This window comes from Carlito syrichta, unplaced genomic scaffold (assembly GCF_000164805.1).
Source record: "Carlito syrichta isolate Samal-C Ts95f unplaced genomic scaffold, Tarsius_syrichta-2.0.1 Scaffold316282, whole genome shotgun sequence".
NCBI classification, from domain to species: domain Eukaryota; kingdom Metazoa; phylum Chordata; class Mammalia; order Primates; family Tarsiidae; genus Carlito; species Carlito syrichta.
Genome location: NW_007260378.1, coordinates 935012 through 957688, shown reverse-complemented (window position 1 = coordinate 957688; position 22677 = coordinate 935012). Strand labels below are relative to the sequence as shown.

General features: G+C 35.8%; 1 protein-coding gene across 1 annotated transcript in view; it reads right to left on the bottom strand.

Moving 5' to 3' along the window:
* COL11A1 (collagen type XI alpha 1 chain) overlaps window positions 1–22677 on the bottom strand; it is a gene marked incomplete at its 3' end in the record, with an annotated part of 207355 nt that overhangs the window by 30108 nt on the left and 154570 nt on the right. The window contains exons 42-46 of the mRNA XM_008074045.1: window positions 19331–19438; window positions 11871–11978; window positions 10988–11041; window positions 4877–4930; window positions 4273–4380 (exon numbers count right to left, since the gene is read on the bottom strand). Coding sequence (XP_008072236.1) covers window positions 4273–4380; window positions 4877–4930; window positions 10988–11041; window positions 11871–11978; window positions 19331–19438 — 432 coding nt within the window. The remainder of the gene's footprint in view (window positions 1–4272; window positions 4381–4876; window positions 4931–10987; window positions 11042–11870; window positions 11979–19330; window positions 19439–22677) is intronic.

The following is a 22677-nucleotide window of genomic DNA, read 5'->3' as shown; positions in this document are numbered from 1 at the left end:
ACACATATACACTCTATCAGAGTTTAGTTTTAATATTTGTACAACAGTATTTTAGATGTAATGTATTTAGAAAATGAAAGATACATACAATGAAAAACCTTTAAATAACTGAGAGTACTCTCTAGAGAAATTATTGATTCCTAAGCACTGCACCACGACTGCTGAATATTATTTGACCATGATCCACTGTAAAAAATACATTTTACTTATTACCCCCAACCATGCACATACAAAGTAGTTGAAATGTAAGTTTCAAAAAGTAAAACTTACCCCTTTGCATAGATGATATCCTTTGATATTTTATTCTATTTTACCTTATTCTTGTCTATTTCTTTCAGCTAATGCTGGTAATAACCCACCAAACTTTTTTTATAACCCACTAAATCTACCTGCTCTCAGTTTGGAAAGAGAGTTATTTGTTGAATATATTTGAAAACTTTTAAAAATGTGATATCTATTTATTTTTATAAGAAAATCTTAATTACTAACTTATAATGAACAATGTATACCAATATTTTTCCCCAAATGTCAGTAAAATGCCTAAGAAAAGCAATTGCTATATGCCCTTTTCTTTCTTTTTTTTTTCCTCTTTTAATTTTTATTTTAAAACTGTAGGGTACAATTCAGGGCTAAGTATACAAATATTCACCGTGTAAGTACCCTTAGCTATATGCACTTTTCAAACAGTTACCATCTGATGGTGGTTTCTAGAATCATAAGTAAATGTTCTAGTAAGAAATGGACAGGCAGTGTTTCCCAGATTTTAGTCTATCTAAAAATTACTTGGAAAAGATTGTTAACATTTAGATTCCAAGACTATCAACTTCAAAGATTCTAACTCATTGATGGAACACAGGAACTTAAATTCTTAAATATGTAAGTAGATTTTAACACAGATGAAATAAATATTTCACTTTAAGACCACTGCCTTAAATAATATGCACTGCAATGTAAACATAATTAAGTTCTTGTAAACACCATGTAAATTAACAATCGCATTATTTATCTTTTGTTCAGAATTTCACATCGTTTTAGTATAGAGTGCAACTGATTAAATATCCCTAAATTGAACGGTACGTCAATATTAGTTCACAGTTTTATTTCTACTACAAGTTCAGTTCTGCATCGTCACCTTTTTTATGCATATAATTATTCTTATTAGTTCAATAGGAATCTCCCAATAGGAAAAATTGAAATATTTATTTCCTTTTAAAATAAATTTAATCATAACTTGAGATGATCAAGACAGAATGTTATTATTAAAGCTAAAAGAGACATAAAGAGTCAGATTCTCTTGTTGCAGGGAACTAAACATGCTGAATGGCATTCAGGGGTTAATTCATTTTCATATGTCCTAACTTTCTCTGAGTAGGTAATTTAGGCAAGGAGAGATTTTGTTTTAAGATCTGCTATTTTAAAATCATTTTCTACTGAAATGTTGCATCAAAAAATGTGTTTAGGCCAGGAACTATGGTTGTGAATTTATGTGTGTGTGTGTGTGTGTGTGTGTGTGTGTGTGTGTGTGTGTATACCCATCCTTTATATGCAGACAAAGAGTAAATATCAAGTTGAAAAATCAAGTTATTTAACCCGAATATTGGATGATTATTTTTGTGTACACTATAATTGCTAATATCTATTCTGCCATGAAGACTCAATTATAGGATGCAGTGCAATTGTGAACATGTTAATTACATTAGCATCTTTTCAGTTTCCTGATTTAAAGAGGTAGCTGTAGGAAAATATAATCAATTTTTTTTTAATGAACTGATTTCTTGAGTCACCCTCATCAAAGAGAACATTTCTTACTTTGTGGAAATGAAGATGATTTTTTATTGAATAGTTTATAAATATAAGCTATAAGACACCTTCTTTAATCACAAGATGAATTTTCTAAATTACATCCTTAAAAGATTTATAGCAATTAGTTACATGAAAATCCAGAAAATGAATAGTAATGTATACATTGGCAATCTAATTGTAATGTCTTGTCATTATTTTTAAAAATGTGTGCTTCTCACACATATGGGTATGGGGTACTTATGACTGCTTATTTATAATTGTCTAACAAGTATAACTGAGTTAAACATAGCAATGCAACGTTTTATCTAAGAGCCCAGTTGTGAGACATATTTGAATAGAAATCTCTCAGCCTATGGTGTTTTATAATTTAATATTTTATTTCCAGAATATGTTTCATAAAAATCAAAATAGTTTTAATATAATAAGCTATTTTCTTCATTTATTTTTATTTTTAGAGTTCGAATCTCACTCTGTCACCCAGGCTGCAGTGCAGTGGTGCAAACATGGCTCACTGCAGCCTTGAACTCTTGGGCTCAAGTGATCCTCCTGCCTCAGCCTCCCAGGTAGCTAGTACTATGGGTGCATGACACCACACTCGACCAATTTTTTTTCTATTTTTATTTTTTGCAGAGATAAGGTCTTGCTATGTTCCCCAGGTTGGTGTAAAACTCCTTGCTGCAAGCAATCCCTTGCCCAGTTTCCCCAAAATGCTGTGTCAGGTGTCAGATGTGAGAATGAAATTTTTGCACTTCCCAAGTTTAAAAAGATTATTTTGGCCTTAAAATAAAAGCAGACACTTATAATACCATGCTCACTGGTAAACATCTCGGGAGTGTTTTAACAATAATTATATCATAATTAATTATATTGGATTTATAATGCAATTATTACAATTAGGCATATAATAAGTAACATTAAAAAACAATATTTTTATGATTTTATTCATAAAAAATAAAGATATAAATTAAGTTCATATAAATTCAACTTATATATTTTTCTATAACTTCACAAATTTTTTGGTTCAGTAAAATGAATGACATGATTGACAGTGTCTAAAACTGCTAAAATGGGTTAAGTTGCACCCAGATGGGCTCAAGAACTTTTAAAACTGATAGGTATAGAACCAGCAAAGGGAGAAAGAAAGTCAGATGCTTCCAAAATTTGTGGGAAGTCAAGAAAACACCCAGGACAGGAGATATTTGCTCTGCAATGTTTTGTCTAAAGCCCAGTTGTGAGACATATTTGAACAGAAATCTCTCAGCCTATAGTGTTTTACATATCAATCTTTTATATCCAGAATGTCTCATAAAAATCAAAATAGTTTTAAAATAATAAGCTATTTTCATTTATTTTTATTTTTAGAGTTGGAGTCTCTCTCTGTCACCCAGGCTAGAGTGCAGTGGCACAGTCATGGCTCACTGCAGCTTTGAATTCCAGGGTTCAAGCGATCCTCCTGCTTCAGCCTCCTAAGAAGCTACTACAGGTGAATGCCACCACATTAGCTATTTTTTTAATTATTATTATATTTGCAGAGATGAGGTCTCGTTATGTTGCCCAGGCTGGTGTGAAAGTTCTGGCCTCAAGTGATCCTCCTGCCTCGTTCTCCCATAGTGATGGAATTACAGGTGTCAGCCACCACACTTAGCCCAAGAAGCTACTGTAAATAATCAATTAACTGTTCATTTGTTTATTCTATCTATCATTGTTTAATGTTCGCTGTTGGCAGTTGCTATTAGCAGAATACTGTATCTTGAAATACTTTTAATTTACATTAGCCATCCGAAGTACTAATTTTTCTGGTTATGAAAGAACCTTCTAAAACCTTGCTTTTAAGTATCAGACTTAACTAAAGTTGTAGATCATTCTTTAAACAAGATGGGAGTGATGAAAGGAAGTGTCATGGCTCACATGAGGCTAAATATACTCCAGAAAGAGGGAGAAGGGCTGACACGTCTTCAGAAAAATCAAGCATACTTGATAAAAAAAAAAAAAGAATGTGAAATTCAGACATATGTTTGAATAAAACATTAAGTATTGCTAAACATTTTACCGAAGTTCTCATATAGAATAAAGGAAAAATGAGGTGGGGTGCAGTGGCTCACTCCTGTAACACCAGCAAGTTGGGAGGCAGAAGGGAAAGGATTGCCTGAGGCCAGAGGTTCGAGACCAGCCTCAGCAACTAGGTGAGACCTTGTCTTTACAACAAATCAAAAAGTTAACTGGGCATGATGATACGTGCCTGTAGTTCCAGCTACTTGGAAGGCTGAGGCGGAAAGATTGTCAGAGCCCAGCAGGTCAAGGCTGTGGTGGCTGAGAGCCTGTCTCTGCACTCCAGCCTGGGCATCAGAATGAGACTCCAATTCAAAAAAAAAAAGAAAGAAAGAAAAACGTGTACTTTTTTTGACATCCACCAGAAAACCTCTTGTGAGAAGTAGGTAGAAGTGAACAACAAGGTCGAGAGCACCTTACCTGAAGACCGATGGGACCAGGAGGCCCAGGAAAACCTCTGGCACCCTCGTCCCCTTTCTGTCCAAACATCCCCTGCTGTCCTCTGGGACCTGGTTCACCATCACCTCCCTGAGGAAGTACAAGAATATTGATCACAAATTTGAGAAATCATTATGACATGGGTCATTATAAAAGTGTGGCCTTGTCAAATTTCATCAAAGCAGGTCTATTTGAGAATAACTAAGTCAAAAGTAGATTAAATTCCCATTATCTGCTGCAAACATATCCTTGCTTGTTGTGTTTACTTGCTTTATTTCTGGAGCATGATTTCAGCTTGATCATGTACACCAAGTGAAGAAAAAGTTGTCTAATAGGGGAAAATGATATTCAGAATTTATGAAATATTAAGTACATCTCAACGGGTGATTGCCTATTTTCAAATGTAGTCACAGTGTGTTTTGTTTACAAGAATCAGCTTGGCATGCTCTATTAGATCATTTAAATTTGATTCAATGTCAAGTACACAAACAAACTTATTACCCTACAAAACTGGTGATGGGACCGTTAATACATTTAATCAGGGAATTTTAAAGATTTAGATTTGCTAATAAAGTGGAATACTTACAGCAATTCCAGGAGCGCCAACTGGTCCTTGAAGACCCGGGGGACCAGGAGGACCCTGAAGTGAGAGAAAAATCAGTGAGCTCAAAACTAAAGCCAGAAAAGTCTTGGCTACATAAAGCAGAACATTTGGCTGACGAAGGTCTATTAAACACCTCTACATGCCTTCGGAAAAAAATGACGCATCCCAGAGAAGTCTTTTGCATTTTAGTGTAGTCGACCATTGTCTATTTACTCCACAAGACTCAGACTTTCATACTTGAAATTCATTTTAAATGGACATTTATTGAAAGCACTGTCATCTGTAATGTTTTGGATATTTTAAAACAGGTTTCTATGCTAGCATAAATCAACTTGGAAGATTCACATATGAAAATTTTCAAAATATCAAGTTTCTTTAATGAGATATATATGAGTGGGAAAAATTCTCTAGGCTCTGAAGATTCTATGCAGATAAAATGCAGTGATATATGAAGATACAGAATTTTCACATATGTATACACATGCAAACTCAATGTTATATGTTAAGTATACCAGAACCTCTTATTTTGAGCAATAGATTGCAAAAGACATTATATGTATAGATATTTCTTAACTGTCTTATTTTCTTACATGAATAACTGGTCATATACTATAAAAGATTCAAGCACTAAATAAATTTAAGAGTCATTGGATTAGAGTGTTCTTTATCGAAACTACCACTTGTGAGGAAGACTGCTTAAAGCCAGGTTGTGAAGAACTGTTTCACAGGCCACTGGAGGGTCTTGAAACTTTTTCGGGTTTCTGGAAGCTCATAATTCTTATCACAACAATAAGACTTTATTTGTCTTTTATGCCATGTGGGCATATGCACTAGATGCAAATATGACACTGAATAAAATTGCCTGTGGCTTAGCATCAATATGTCAGTAGCTACCATTCATAAAAGCATTAAAGATATTGTCATCACAATGTAAACACAAAAATGGCTATTTCACTTAAGAATATCTTTGAGGAGGTCAGCTGTGGGCTCATGCCTATAATCCCAGCACCCTGGGAGGCTGAGGCAGGAAGATTACTTGAGCTCAGAAGTTTTAGACCAGCCTGGGCAACATAGCAAGACCTCTTCTCCACAAAAGAAATTTTAAAAAATTTTCTGGGTGAGGTGGGGTGTGCTTATAATCCCAGCTACGGGATCACCTGAGCCCAGGAGGTCAAAGCTGTGGTGAACTGTGATTGTACACCTGCAATCCAGTCTGGGGACAGTGTGAGATCCCAACTCAAAAAAAAAGTCTTCGATGAAGCACTAAAAGTTATATTTTTTAAATTAAACATTGACCTTGAGTTCATGACTTTTGATGTTCATGTGACAAAATGGAAAACATCCATGAAGTACTTTTGCATCATACTGAATCACAGCGCATGTCTCTAAAAAAGATACAGCTGAGGAATACGGCTGAGTTGAAAGCTCAAATTTTACATGAAATGCCAAATTTTACATGGAGTGCCAATGTTACTTGAAAGAGCAACTGACAGAAAAATTATGACTACATACACTTGAGAATTGCCAGTTGTTCAAAATAAAGGAAGATTGCAACTTCAAAGAAAACAAAACACAGCATTAACTGCCAATGATAACATTTAAATTTTCAAGCAAAATCAGAATTTTGGAAATCTCCCACCTGCCATTATGGAATTCACAGCTTCTCAATCTGAAAGTATTTTCTTATGATATTAATATTTTATAAGAAATATGTCAACAATTTTGAAGACCTTACCCAGTCAACCAATAATTTCCAAATGACCAATGAGAGATATTACAAAATTATGTTAAAGTCATTTATCATGTATACGTACCACATTTTCCTTATCCCGTCTACATTGGATGGGTAGAAGGGTTGGTTCCATGTTTTTGCTATTGTGAATAATACAACAATAGATATGTGTGTGCAGGTGTCTTTTTTGTTGAATGATTTGTGTTTTTCCAGGTATATTGCCGGAAAGGGGATTGCTGGATCGTATGGAGGGTCAATTTCTAGTTCACATTATTTTTTACAAAGGCTGAACTAAACAAAGAACCAAATACCACATGCTCTCACTCATACTTGGGACCTGAACATGAATCACAACAGCACAAGGGAGGGGTTGGCAGTCACAGGACACTGTCAGGAGAGGTGGGGCATGTAACAACACAAGGAATACCACCAGATCCTAAACCAGGGAAAGTGAGAATCAGTTGGAGGCCCAAACTTTACCTGTCCATAGATTATTTATGTACTTAATCCTGACTTGTACCCCACATTTTTATAATAAAATAAAGTAAAATAAAAGTCATTCCAAGTGTAAGACAGGGCAGCGGAATTTAATGTAATAACCAAGGAGCTCACTGCTATGGTTTCTCATTCCACACTGCAACTATCTTAAAGAAAAACTAACACAAAATTTTGATGTGAAGTCAACGAATACTCAAAATTATCTGAAAAGGTATTAAAAATACTTCTCTCTTTTTAAACAACATATTTGTGTGAATCTGAATTTTCTTTATTCTTTCAACCAAAACATGTCACTACAGATTGAACTAGATATGGGAGCACAGCTTTCTCTATTTTGTTTTTTGTTTTGTCAGTCTATCCTTCCACCTCAGGCTTCCAAATAGCTGGAACCATAGGCATGTGCCACCACACCCAGCTACTTTTCTTTTTTGATTTATTGTAGAGATGAGGTCTTGCCAAGTTGCCCAGGCGGGACTTGAACCCATAGGCTCAGGCAATCTTCTCACCTCAGCCTCACAAAGTGCTGGGATTATAGGCATGAGCCACTGCACCCAGCCAGCTTTCTCTATTAAGTTAGATACAACAAATATAAGAATGCTACTTTGTGCACTATATATACTTATTTGAGAAAACTATAGCTATTTTTCATTTAAAGTGCTTTGGACTTATTTTTCTTAATTTTAAACGAGTAAACACATAAATATTTTTAAATCTCAGTTTTAATGAATATTATAGTAATTCTTGAAGACAAAAGCTTTTTAAAGAGCTCCTCAAAAAAAATTTTAGGAGTATGCAAGAGTGAAAATTGTTGGTTTAAACAATGGTCACGCAGTCATAGTCAAGTGTATTTTTAAGGAGAAGATGAAACTTATTTAAATATGACTTCTGGCCGGATATGGTATCTCACACCTATAATCTCAACACTTTGGGAAGCTAAGGTGGGAGGATTGCTTGAGCCCAGGAATTTGAGACTAGCCTAGGCAACATAGCAAAACCCCTACAAAATTGAGATCTGTACCAAAAAATAAACAGAATTAGCCAAGAATGTGCATATAGTCTCAGCTACTCAGGAGGCTGAGGCAGAAGGATCGCTTGAGTCCAGAAGTTTGGGGTTGCAGTGACCCATGATCATGCCAATGCACTCCAGCCTGGGCTATAGAATGAGACCTCGACTCAAACCAAAACCAAAACAAAACAAAAAAACAAATATGATTTCTGTTGAGTGTATAAGGTATTCCAGTTCAACCAATAGTATTTTCTTATCATTAACTTGTGGATTGGATAAAGAAAATGTGGTACATATACACAATTAAGTATTAGGCAGCCATAAGGAAGAATAAAATTATGGAATTTGCAGGAAATTGGGTGGAGATGAAGAATATCATACTTAGTGATATTTCACAAAACAAAGTACTAAATACTGGATTTTCTCACTCATACGTGGGACCTGAACATTAATCACATTATCGCAAGGGAGAGATGGGCAGTCAATGGACACTGTCAGGGGAATGAGAAAGGGAGAGAGCATATAGCATCACAAAGGGTATTGGGTCCTAAACCACGGGAAGTGAGGGCCAGTAAGAGGTCCACACTTCACCTGCACAAAGCGTACTTGTGTAACTAATCCTGACTTGTACCGCACACACATATAATTTTTTAATTTTTTTTTTTTTTTGAGTTGGAGTCTCACTGTCACCCAGACTGGAGTGCAGTGGCCGCTCCCGGCCACGGCAGCCTCGACCTGCTGGGCTCCGGCGATCCTTCCGCCTCAGCACAAATAATTTTTTGAAAAGGGAGAAATGTAACTGGAATCTAAGAAAGTAATTTACTTGCCGGAGCCCAGCAGGTCGAGGCTGCGGTGGCTAGGAGCGGCCACTGCACTCCAGTCTGGGTGACAGAGTGAGACTCCAACACAAAAAAAAAGAAAGAAAGAAAGAAAGTAATTTAATGCTATAATGTGGACATGGCTCATTTCCACCAAACCTCATGCTGAAATCTGATCACCACTGTTGAAGGTGGGGTCTAACTGGAGGTATTTGAATCATGAGAGTGGATTTCTCATGAATGGCTCCCATGGAACTTGAGTTCTTTCTTTGGAGAGACTGGATTGCTTCTTGGAAGGTGGATTAGTCCCTGTAAGAGTAGGCTGTTATTAAGCCAGGACACCTATAGGGCTTGGTTCTCTGTGCATGCCTCCATGTCCTTGACCTTCCCCACCATGTTTCCACACAACACAAAAGCATTCATCATAATCCGAGAAGATGCTAGCGCCATGCTTCTTGGAGAGCTTGCAGAACCATGAGACAAATAACCCTCTTTATGAATTGCCCAGCATTAGGAATTTCTTTATAGTGTCACCAAGTTAAGAAAAATACCAAAATAGAATTTGTAAAATTCAAATTCAAAAGTCAATACCAACTGCACCCAACATATGCAACTGGTTTTCTGTACACAATTTCTTGTCCTAATTTTACAGCATAGATCCAGAGTATCAGCATTATCACTTAACTGCTAAGGTTTTGTTCTACTGCATAAAAAAATAAATAGTGTCTATTATGCATTCAATATTGCGATTATCTACAAACTATTTCTGTTGGTTTTTTGTTTTGTTTTGTTTTGGTTTTTTACTTAGATGCATTCATGTCATAATTCTTTGGAAGCTATTCAGCTTAGAATTAAATCAATTCTAACAAGACCTCTTTTTAATTTATGTGCTAATATATTTGGTCATTCTAACCCTAAAATCATCACATTAATGAGTCATAGGACAGAATTAGAGTAGTCTATTAGAATCAAATTGTTAAAGATGATACATGAAATTTTACACTAGGTGAAAAAAAATGAGTAAAGAGAGGACATATGTCTTTACTCCCCCAATTTAAATTTCTGTTGGACAGCAAATATATGAAGACTTAAAGAAAGAAAAAAAAATGGAAATAAAAAACTTAAAGAACAAGATATCCATAGATATTCTTTAGAAAGTATAAATTGGTAAGGAAGTGCCGAGGTGAGGTACATGAGAGTATCACCATCTAATGTTTGTAATCTAAGAAGAAGAAAAGTCTGTAAACATAATTGTGAAAGAATGCAAACTATTAAAGAGCAAAGAGAAAAGTCATAGAGGCAAAAAAAAAAAAAAAAAAAAAAAAAAAAAGAACAAAATCATGAATTTCGCAGCAACCTGGATGGAACTAGAGTTTATAATACTGAGAAACAAAGATCTGAGTATCACATGTTCTCACTCAGAAGTGGACCTTGAACATCTATCGTAATACTGTAAGAAAAGGATTGACAGTGGCAGGAAACTATGGGGGGAGGGCAGGGAGGGGAGGGGAGGTGGGATTAATGGTAGTCAATATCTGCCTGGGGACAGGGGACACCCCTTATCAACAAGGGTACCTGAACGATACATATTTGTATACCTAACCCTTAACTGTACCCCACAATTTTAAAATAAAAAATATGTTTAAGAGAAAAATAAATACAATAAAATAGGAATTGTTTTGAAGAATGTACACTACTATTATAAAGTCAAGAAAAGATAAAGCATTTCCATTAAAAAAAAAGTGAGCACACTAGTTGAGCAAGAAACCGAAATTATTTTTAAAACAAACCCAACCAGCATTACTTTTAAGATTTAAGAGAAAACTTTCAAAATATATATTTATGGTCTAAAAAACAGATGTGTCCATCTGTATATGTGTAGTACATAGTATTAATTTTGGTGTCTATCTATTGTTTCTCAGAATACTGTGAAAGAGGAGACTGGTTATCTTACTCTTTCATTTGCCAGAGAAAAGAGGTTAATTCAGCAGTGCTGTGAAAGAATATCCACGGGCAACAGAAAGATGTAGAAAACTCACATTTTCTCCCTTGTCACCTTTGCTGCCTTTTTGTCCCGGCTCACCAATTTCACCCTGTATTTGAAAGACTTGAGTTAAAGTTTATCTCTAACATGCCATAACTGCTAACACATTGCCTTTATTATCAGGAAATTGTTAAATTTTGCCCTCAATATAATTACATGCTAGTGTTTAATGCCACTCTTTAAAATTGTAAAATCCTGGGTTCCTGCTGCTTCTAGCTTTCTAGTATTGACTAAAATATAAGCACACAAAAGTCACTTCAGGGAATACTATGGCTTGATATATAATTAAGAAATCAGTTTTGTATAAAATACCACCAGTATAAACAGACAATGGAAGTTCATGGACTTATAGAAATTATAATTACACATTAGTCAAAAACTACTTTCTTTATCCTAGTTTTTCAAATGCTAAAAGGACGCACATCCTAAATTTACACATATAACAGCACAGCCATACATTTTTAATCAAGAGCTTAGAGTCTTTATTTCTCTGCCAGTAAAAGATAACAGGATTATCAAGGAACTATTTAGCTCATTCTTAAACCTTACTGTGCGATATCCAATACATGAAGGCTAAGCACAAACATGTAATTACTTATTTTTTATATTCATTTCAGAAGGATGTTTTAAAAAAACAAACAAATTTTGGCATCTGCTATTTTTTTTTTCTTACCACCACTGTCCTTTCATCTGATTTTTCTGATTATATCTCACAGGTTCTTTTATGAAATAGATATTAAGTGTTGACACAGAAATTGTGTGAAACTTGAAAGAGATAACCTTTTACCTGCCGTCTTATTCTAAAACATTAATTCCAGAATTCCTGACAAAAGTTAAACTTTCTCTCAGGATAACTCACATGAATAAAGAACACCAACCTTATCTCCATCTTCTCCAGGGGAGCCCGCAGGACCAGCAGGTCCTGGGAGACCCACGGGACCTTGTACTCCATCTCTCCCTGCAGGACCTTGGGGACCTTTTTCTCCCTGTATTGAAAATCCAACAGATCATTAATTTGCCGTAAGAAACCTGTGCATTAACTGCTTGCTGAAATCTTGAAGTCCAGTCACAACAGCCATAGTCCACCTTCTAGATTCGACACGGAAATTGTTTAAGCTTTCTAAGAAAAAAACTTTTTCATGATAAAAGATCCTACATTCAGCCAGGCACGGTGGCTCACACCTGTAATCCCAGCACTTTGGGAGGTGGAGGTCAGAGGATTGCCTGAGCTCAGGAGTTCGAGACCAGCTTGAACAATATGGTGAGATCTCGTCTCTACTATAAATCAAAAAATTAGCCAGGCATGGTGACATGTGCCTGTAGTTCCAGCTACTTAGAAGGCTGAGGTGGAAGGATCACTTGAGTCCAGCAGGTCTAGGCTGTGGTGGCTGTGAGCATGCCGCTGCACTGCAGCCTAGGCGACAGAGTGAGACTCTAACTCAGAAAAAAAAAAAAATTCTATATTCATTCATGACTAAGAACACTGTAATTTTTAAAATCATTTATGCATTTCAGGCTACAGCCCACAAAAATCATTAGAAGTCGACATAGAATGTTTCTTTCTAACAAGCATTACACACTGATGAACTGGATGCCTGATATTGGCACAAACTTGCTGAGCTTCTCATTTTCTTCATTAGTGCCTCTGACTTAGCAGCACACTGGTTATTTGCCCTTAAAAAATCATAAAACAGCCGGGCTCGGTGGCTCAGCCTGTAATCCTGCGCTTTGGGAGGCTGAGGTGAGTGGATTGCCTGAGCCCGTGGGTTCGAGACACGCCTGGGCAACTTGGCGACACTTCATTTCTGCAATAAATCAAAAAAAATCAGCCGGACGTGGTAGCGCGTGCCTGTAATTCCGGCTACTCGAAAGGCTGAGGCGGAAGGATCGTCGGAGCCCAGCAGGTCGAGGCCGCAGTGGCTGGGAGTGGTCACTGCACTCCAGTCTGAGCAACAGAGTGAGAATCCAACTTAAAAAAAAAAAAATCATAAAACACATTTGCTCATATGTCTGACTTTACAGTATGCTTCATATGTTTCACATGTAACACTTTCCTATGTTTAACAAATGTTTCGTGGGTTTTCCTATTTTTTATTTAGAGTCGGGCTCCCATTCTGACTCCTGGGTTGGAGTGCAGTGGCATGGTCATGGCTGGCTGCAGCCTTGACCTCCTCGGCTCAGGCAAGCCTCCAGTCTCAGTCTCCTGTGTAGCTGAGACTACAGGCGTGCACCACCATGGTTGGCTAATATTTTTGGAGAGATGAGGTTTTGCTACGTAGGCTACACTAATCGTAAACTCCTGAACTCAAACAGTCCTCCAATCTTGGCCTACCAAAGTGCTGGAATTACAGGCATGAGCCACCACACCTGATTAGATTTTGATATTTTAAATCACTGATGTTTTTACTGCTTCCATATGGCAAGGATGTTCACTTTTTCTCTGTTTTTGTATGGTTTGGTTTGATTTTCAAAAATGGCGTTATTTTCCTTTATTTAAATTTACTAATATTGTGCAATTTTTAAGAAAGTGACTTGATAGTGAATACAATCTCTATTTCCCTTAAAACATTCTTTCAGAGTTTAAAATAATTTCCCCAAAATCTCATCAGTTTTGCTGCAGACAGCATGGTTGATTGCCTTCAGCGATTCTATCTGTTCTCTTGTCTGGGAATCTACAAGTTATTAAGTCCTGCCTTTCCATTTGCCCATTTCTCCCCACTTGCCTCACCATCTCCTGACCTTGACCATGGCTTCTTTTCTATTTTATCTCCTAATCATTTCTTGAACATATTAACTTGAATTTATCTCCGTGACTGACACCTTATTCCAAAATACCACTCACCTTGATCTGAGCAACTGAAATAACCTCCTCCTTTCCCCACATTTACTCTTTCTTCCTTCCATTCTATACTCCATGCTGTATCGAAGGGGCCAATCAGATTCTATTGCCTACATGCTTAGGTCAATTTACTTGTTTCCTGTTCCTAAGATAAAGGCCAAGCTTAGGGTGGCATACGATGATCCTTCTCCTACTTGTTCAACCAGATCTAGCCTCCACTACCCCTTGCTTTCTGCATTCCAACCCTCCTAGACTTTTTTCCAGTCCCTCAAATCTGATGTCATGCCCTTTCTTCCCCCTATCCCCGACCCCCGACATATGGCCTGGGATGCTCCTTTGAGAACCCTGTGCATAGTTGAGATGTCTCATCTTTTACATCTCACCATCGAGGTCTTGTACAAGGAAAGACTCTAATTCTAGCTAAGGTCCCTCTGCTATAAACTGATATCCCAGTAGCATTTCCTTCACATCAATAACCAAAACTTGTAAGTATATAACACATGTGTTTAGTGATCACTTGCTTGTTATCAAATGGCTCCATCAGACAATGGACCGTGTGAGGGTAGAAATTGTGTCTGTGTTTGCATTCTATTATGTACCCTTGGCCTGTGGCCCGAAGTAGCCACTTAAGGAACATGTGTTGAGTTAGTTAATTAATGACAGCAAAAGCAACAAAATATCTATAAAAGAAACTTGACTTGTTGACTCTGATTTATTACTTACCTGGGTTCCATGTGGTCTTGTTTTCCAAAAATGTGTCACAATGGTCAAATAAAACATATCCCTGATGTCACCCTGGAGATATCTTATTTCCTTCAATCAAATATGATATTTCCTTTTTTATTGAGTTGGAGTCTCACTCTGTTGCCCAGACTGGAGTGCAGTGGCCGCTCCCGGCCACCGCAGCCTCGACCTGCTGGGCTCCCGCGATCCTTCCGCCTCAGCCTTCCAAGTAGCCGGAATTACAGGCATGCGCTACCATGCCCGGTTGATTTTTTGATTTATTGTAGAGATGAGGTCTCGCTGCCCAGGCGGGTCTAAATATGATATTTCAAACCTGTCAGGCTGTGCTGTGCTGTTTCCAGAGAACTTCAGTATTTTAAACCCAACAGCGGATTCAAATATGTCTCCTAACTTTGAATTTCCTTGCTAGCCTTAACTCTAAAAGTCAGTACTTTTACATAAGGGAACTGTAAATAAGACAGGCACATTCTCATCTGCCTTAATTATAGTCCACCTGCCACTTATTTATTCTGACTCTGGTCTATGTGAAATCAGAAGAAATCTTGCAACTGATCTACACCACTTTAAAATTAAATTTACCATTTATAATTCTCCAAGATTATATAACGTTTCCTACATCATGTATCTCTTGGCCCCAAACCTATACAGCTCCTGAAAGCATTCATCTTTCCTTAAGTAGTCAATCTTTATTTCATTACTTCTTCCATTCCATTTACATTAATAACTGAATCATACCTTAAAAATTGATAAAATTCATTCAATATTCCCATGCTTTTTTTTTTTTTTTTTTGACTTGGCATGGTCTTATATTTAACCTGCACTTTTACGCTCAAATTTATTACAATTTACAAAATCTGGCCCTCCTTACTCAAAATCTCATTTATGAATTTATTTTCAGATATTTGTTCATTCTTATTTATTTATTTATTTTTTTGAGTTGGAGTCTCACTCTGTCACCCAGACTGGAGTGCAGTGGCCACTCCCAGTCACCGCAGCCTCGACCTGCTGGGCTCCGGCGATCCTTCCGCCTCAGCCTTCCGAGTAGCCGGAATTACAGGCATGCGCTACCATGCCCGCTGATTTTTTTATTTATTGTAGAAACGAGGTCTCGCTGCCTAGGCGCGTCTCGAACCTGCGGGCTCAGGCAATCCACTCACCTCAGCCTCCCAAAGGCGCAGGATTACAGGCTGAGCCACCGAGCCCGGCTCATTCTTTTTTTTAAATTAAAACTCTGGTTCACACTCTGATGATAATAGTAATAATGATTATTCTGTATACAACATAATTCTACAAAGTGCTTTGAAATGATCATTTTATCTAATTCTCACAAAAAATACTGTCATTACCTTCTTTTCAGACATGGTTTATCTTCCTTTCAGAGATGAAAAAACAGAGATTCTGAGTTAAATGGCCTAAACAAACTCATGAACTAAATAAATGATAAAGAGAGTTGTCTCCCAGTCCAATTCTGGCTGTTTACAAGCAAGGAGACTTAGTCTACCCTGGTTTTCTTAACTTTCTCACTTTTCATTGATTATTTTCTTATTATAAGTAAGGTAGATGAATCTGTGCATAGCACAATCGTAATAGTAAGAGGCAATGCATTTAGCCTGACTTGTTCTTCCAACAACTCTTCATTTATCTTTTGTCTCCATGCTTGTTTGAGGTGATTTGCATGCACCTACTCCAATCCCTTACAGTCCACTTTCTTTTTAGGTCGATTATAATCACCCTAAAGTTACAAATGCCCAGGAGGTAAAATCCCAGCCTCTCTTGTTGCGCCTTTTAACTTTCAATATTCCTGATCCTTTACAACCTCAGCAGAAGAGGACTCTCTTCTCTCTCGGCCTATTTGATGGCATGTTCTCGGTCCACCTACCTACCAGCCCAGCTGGTATATTATTTATAATAATTATACATATATAACTCATGCACTCTTCTACTCTTTTTCTCTACTGGATCCTTTCGGAATTCACACCCATTATAATACTCCATAAAGAATGAATCCAGACTTCTGTTCTCCTCTCTCAACTTTGCATGGCATGGTAATGTGGTAATATGGTTCCAAACATCACTCCTATTTTAAATGACTTCCACATTTATAATCTTGGTACTGACCATTCTCTCTGCAATTATATACACATATGCTTAAGAGTGGAAATGAGGATGTGGGACATATTTTTCTTCCAATCTCAAACTCCTATTGCCTAAACCACTTATGGTTAATGCCTTGACTTCTCTGTGTTTTGAAGTCAGTTTTTTTCCCTCCATTTCTACAACTGTCCCCCAGATAGAGACATAATTAAAACGGCTTCCTATCAGTAATCCTTGCACACAGTATCTCTGCATTACAATACAACCGTTTCAAGAAGAATTCTGCCTATCAAAATATTTCTTTCACCGCTATTAGGTTGGAAGAGTTTTGGCAGTCCCACCTCAAATTAGTCACACTGATTAATTGGGAGATGCTAATGAGGCCACATTTATTGCTACAGTAGGTCTTGTGGATATCCATGTCTCCTGTTTTCCGCTTTCTCCCTTCCAGGAAGCTGGGCTGGTGGGTGGGTGGACCGAGGGCTTGGATTCCACCAACTCCATCTTGTCATCCTCTTCATTTCATGCAAATCTAAATGTGCTAATAATGGCATGTTTTAAAACACAACCTGCTCAAAAAAGGTAAGAACCAAAATTTATATTTGGGAGTAGAAAGAAGTAAAAGGCTGTGTTTCACATTTTGGCCAGCATTTTCATCAGTTTTTACTAGACCTCTGCAGAGATATGGACTTTCACCCAACACTCTAATCACCACTTGATGCTACTGTCCCTAAGCAGACACCCCCTTCAGTAGTACTATCGAATGCAGCGTCTACAGAGTCTACCACTTAGTTATTCTGAATAGCTATTTGTTGAATTTTTTTAAATGGAATGAACTTTCTGGGGTTGTTACTGTTGGTAGGAATAACTGAGAGAGGATGGGTAAGCAGAGCATTCCCTTTTGTCTTTCCTAGTCATGATGTCATTAAACACCAATAAAACTGATGTCCAAATTCTAGATCTTGCAAGGGTTTCTGTTAATAATTCTTCATCTGTCTCAGCAAATTTATTTCTTATTATCACTTTCAGTGCTTTCCCATATTCTGATTTCTGTTTCAATGGTTTACTTCTTCATAAAGCTGAGGTATTTATCCACTTTAAAACTCACCATTGAATAAATTATCTTCACAGAACTCTTGATTTCTCAAGTTATCTGCTCTAAATCCACATAAAAAGCAATGTGTACCTCTTTTCTTCTGTGCATTTTTATTGTACTGTGCCAAGGTACGTACATTTGTAGATTTTTAAAAGAACTTGCATTAAAGGACTTGAAGCTATTTTCCTTCTATATCCTCCCAGGGCATATAATACATTACAAAATATATCGCTTTAGGAAAAATTCTAAGCATATTAAAAGTCCTTTCTCTTTCACCCAATAATTCTATCCACAGATGACATGGCCCATTATAATATTCTGATTCTGAAAGGTAATGGATTACAGAAATAAAAATTTTAAGTTAAAAATTTCTATGATTTGAATGCGTCATCCAGAAAGCATGTGTTAGAAACATAATCCTTAATGCAACAGTGTCGGGAGCTGTAACTTAATGAGAGATAAGGTCACAAGGGTGGAGCAGATGAATTAATGCCATTATTGGTGGTGGGGTGCCACTGTAAAAGAGAGTTTGTTTCCTTTTTTACTCTCTTTCTCTACCTCTCTCTTTTCTCTTCCACCGTGAGATGACACAGCAAGAAGACCCCTCACCAGATGTGGTCCCTTAACCATGGACTTCCTATCCTTCAGATTCTTCAGTCAATCAAGTTCTATTTCATTGTAAATTACCTGTCTGTAGTATTCTGCTTTAGCTGTGCAATATGTCCTAAGAAACACTGGAATAATATCACGGAGTAAGGCAAGAAGACACACAGACAATGAAAGTAAATCAACTTGCTAAAACTGAAGTCTTAGTTCTAAGGAAGTGTTTTGAATTACAAGCTTAAATTGAATTATATATGTCAAGAATTACCACTGTATAAAAATGTTAAGCTTATATTTTTCCAACACTTTTTATCTACATTTACTGAATCAATTTGTATTTTAATCTTATAGGATGAGAAGATACATTTTTAAAAATTACTAGGATCAAATCTAAAGCAGAAACAAAAAGAAGAAATCTTAACAAAAAAACATAAACCTAATAAATAGAATAGAGTATATAGTCATTTGAATATAAAATTTTAAAATCCACTAAATATTAGATGAAATAATTAGTCAGCTGTTTTCATCTCACTCACTGGAGATCAAAGCTCAAATTACAAGAGAAGGGCAGTCACTTTCTATGGGTTTCATTTACAGACTATGAAAATGCTTGGAATTGAATTTGTATTACAAGAGATGTGAAAAGTTCACACTTTTCTAATATAGTTTTAATCAAAACCCCCAATTTTATTTTTTAAAAGAAGCAAAGTGAGAAGCCTTTTGCATTAATAATATCCAACTCCCTCACAGGTATTAGCGTTTCATAAAGTGTGAAAAAAATGTCATCTCATTTAATTGAATTTGAAATTTTCCCTATTATAAATACAAAAGGAGCTGTGTTTTATGCTGGACACATATGCAGAGAGAATGCAGTGGGGTATGAAAAGCTAATATTCTTGAATAAAAAGTAATAACTTGTGCAGGGCAGCAGTATAATATATTTTCTCCTTGCCATTACTTACAGGAGCACCTTTCTCTCCAGCGGGCCCAGGGGGACCCTGTGGTCCTGGACGCCCGGGTAAACCAATTGGGCCAGCCGTACCTGCAGATCCACGTTCTCCTGGTGACCCCTAGGACATGGGAAAACAAATATTTTGTTATTAATGATGAAAAAACGGATATTGGCTTAAGAACCACTTATTATTAATAGAATCTTGTAGTGTAGCAAATGACCCAAAAGTGACATTGAGATAATTTTAAGATCTCAAAGAGGAACAGTCTACCCAATATTGGCGATATTACTAATCCTAATATGAAGCTTAGATATTGAAGTTAGAAACTACTGATGGGATGAGAAAACACTTGAAAATCATATGCATTTAATATTTGTACAGATGTTATCTTTTTGTATCTATGTGTTCATAACTGTGCATGATGCTGGATAAAACATATATCTAATAAATAACCTCCTATATTATTTTCTCCCTGTATTATAAAGGACAGGCAGAATACCATCCTTAGATTAGTATTTCTTGAAGTGATTCTGGGCTTCACTTCAAATTTGCTGAGTCCAAATTTCAAAATCCAAAATAATGAATTCAGAAACTCTCTGCATTTGGCTACAAATATAATTTTTTACACAATGATATTTGGCAATAACTATCCCAGTTTAGACTTTTTTTTTTTTTTTTTTTTTTTTTACAAAATACGATTTAAAATGTAGTTTACTGTTCTATGGTCCATTGGGTCTTATTATGAACACTGATGAGATGATTCACATCTGATTAGGTTTTTCCAATTGATTTTCAAAAGATGCCATATATTTTTAACTGCTTTGCTTTTTTAAAAAAAATTTCATATATAAAGTTTGTTGAAAATAACCATGTGGATACTGCCTTCTATTAATTATCTGCACCAGCAGTTTAACTTGTTTTTGTTTTTTTTTTAAGAAGACATTTTTAAAAGCATGTATAAAATAAATGCAAACATATTTACTAAGTTACATAACATTCAAGTGGTCAAGTATAATCTATTTACTATTTCCAATGTTATTTAATAAATGATAACAAAGTTATTGTCTTCATATTAGATTCTTAGATAGGTGGTTATGTTATAATTTGCCATTTTATTTCATAATTGAAGTCGATGTGGAATATTAGAAAATATGATTATGAGTATTGATACACTGCCTTACTAATATTTAGATAATAACAGCATTTCAAAACTCAATAGAGAAATAATTTATAAAAACTGGAAAATATACTACTTTAACACAGATTTTCAAACATACTTCTCATATATTGGAATTCAGTTTATTATACAATATGAATTATTGACTTTGCTCAAACTTGTATTTTCATTATTCAGAGAACTAATTGCCTATGACTATAACGACAATGGCAATCATACCAACAATTTGTGTTTACAAAGCACTTTATAATTTACAAGTCAGTTTCAGTTTTATCTTGGCATTGTAGTCTCATGACAATTCCGAGTACTTGATAATGCAATTGTACTACTTCAGTTTTAAAGATGAGGAAACTGTGGCTCAAAGAAGCTAACTGCCCTTCTCAAAAATCATATAACTAGACATGGAAACACTGACCTTGAACTCTACCCTGTAATTTATTCACAAAGTCGTCCATTCCTTCTTTCTAACAAGAATATCAATATTTGTAATCATGGGGTATCTTAAACTTAGGAGGTGGAAATAATTTGGAGAAACGTGCCAAAAATACAGTTAAAGAAATTGTGGCATTTGAACTGGATACAAAACAAAAATGGAATTGTTGAGCTGTAAGTAAGTAGATGTTTAAAAACTAACCCAGGACATGTTCTTCATAATTAATCAAATGTACAAAAATTTCATTTTTGCTAATCAAGTATTCCAAATACTAAAGAGGAGACTACAGTTACAAAGGAAAATTGCAGTTAGTACTTTCTAGTCAATAACATCAACTCTTATGTCAATGTATGCTTTTTAAAAATTTAGTAATATTATAATATTTTTATGAGGAAGGTATCTAACCACAAGTTGTATAACTGTTCACCAGGTGGGACTCTTCTGGTGAATGATTCCAGAGGCCAGTGCAAAAGAGGAAAACAATAGAGTACCCTAAATGTATTACAATCAAGAAGTGCAGCCTTAAAAGTAAAAAGAACATAACAGTTTGCCTGTAATTAGTACAGAGAAGGAAGGAAGGGAAGAGGGGAAGGGGAGAGAGTTGGAGAAAAGGGGAATCGATAAAAAAGGAGTTGAGAGGAATGCAAAGGTGTTTCCTGAAAAAAAAAAGAAAACAAAAGTTCAGTAATAAAAGTACTTTTTTGGGGTAATTAAAAAACCTCAGAAGACAATATACAATGCAGCCATGGTTATTCTGTTTTATTTAGTTAAAATTAACATCCTTATTTATTTATTTGTCTATTTATTGAGGATCAATGTACTTATAAGGTGACAGTATTATATTTTTTATTTAATATTTCACTTGTAAACCTCGCACAAGAATTACTACCCATCAGTTTTATCAAACCTAAAACAAGCATCCAATTTAAGTGTTGAGATATTTTATTTGGAACTGGCTAGACAAAAAAAGATGCAATTTTGATTTACCAGGCTGAGAAATGTTTCTCTTTAATCTTATTTCAACCCCAACTGTTCAAAGACTACCTGAGGAAGATAACACTAGAGTGCCTTAAAGTAAGACAGGAAGAGATTTGAATAATAAAAGACAAGAATCAGTGGAAAGCAGAAGCTTATATTAAGGAAATTTACTATTTCCCAGTGTTTGAGCCTACTACTTAACAATTATTGTGCTAAATACTTCACATATGCGATATAATGTAATTGCTGCATGATTTGTATATTTTAAAGGAAAAAGGCTATAGGCTCAAAGTCTTTGTGCCCTGATTTAGTACAAAACTTTTTCTTACAATACTTAGTAGTTCATAAATTGGGAAAATAGTTTTCCAGGCTTATGGTACCCATAACATTAATACATATTGTGCTAAATTTTAACAAATAAAGAAATATAACGATTTAAGAACACTTCTAGAACAAGCTCCTATTGGTTGAACATGCTCTAAAATGAGAAAACATACAGAAATTAATGAAAGTGCTTTTCTTCTTAATCCAAATAGTTCATTTGAACTTTACTACACAATTCACTAGAATCTCTGCTCTTTGTCACAATTGTTTATAAGTTTACTTGTCATTTTCAGCAACATCAAAGAATTGTTTTCAGTTTTGAAAACTATCCAACACGGATTGCCTGAGGCACTATGGAACTTTTTTTTTTTTTTATCATGTGGTATTCCTGATTTTAAAAGTTAAATAGTTCTTTCTCTCTTTCTCTCTCTCTCTCCTCTCTCT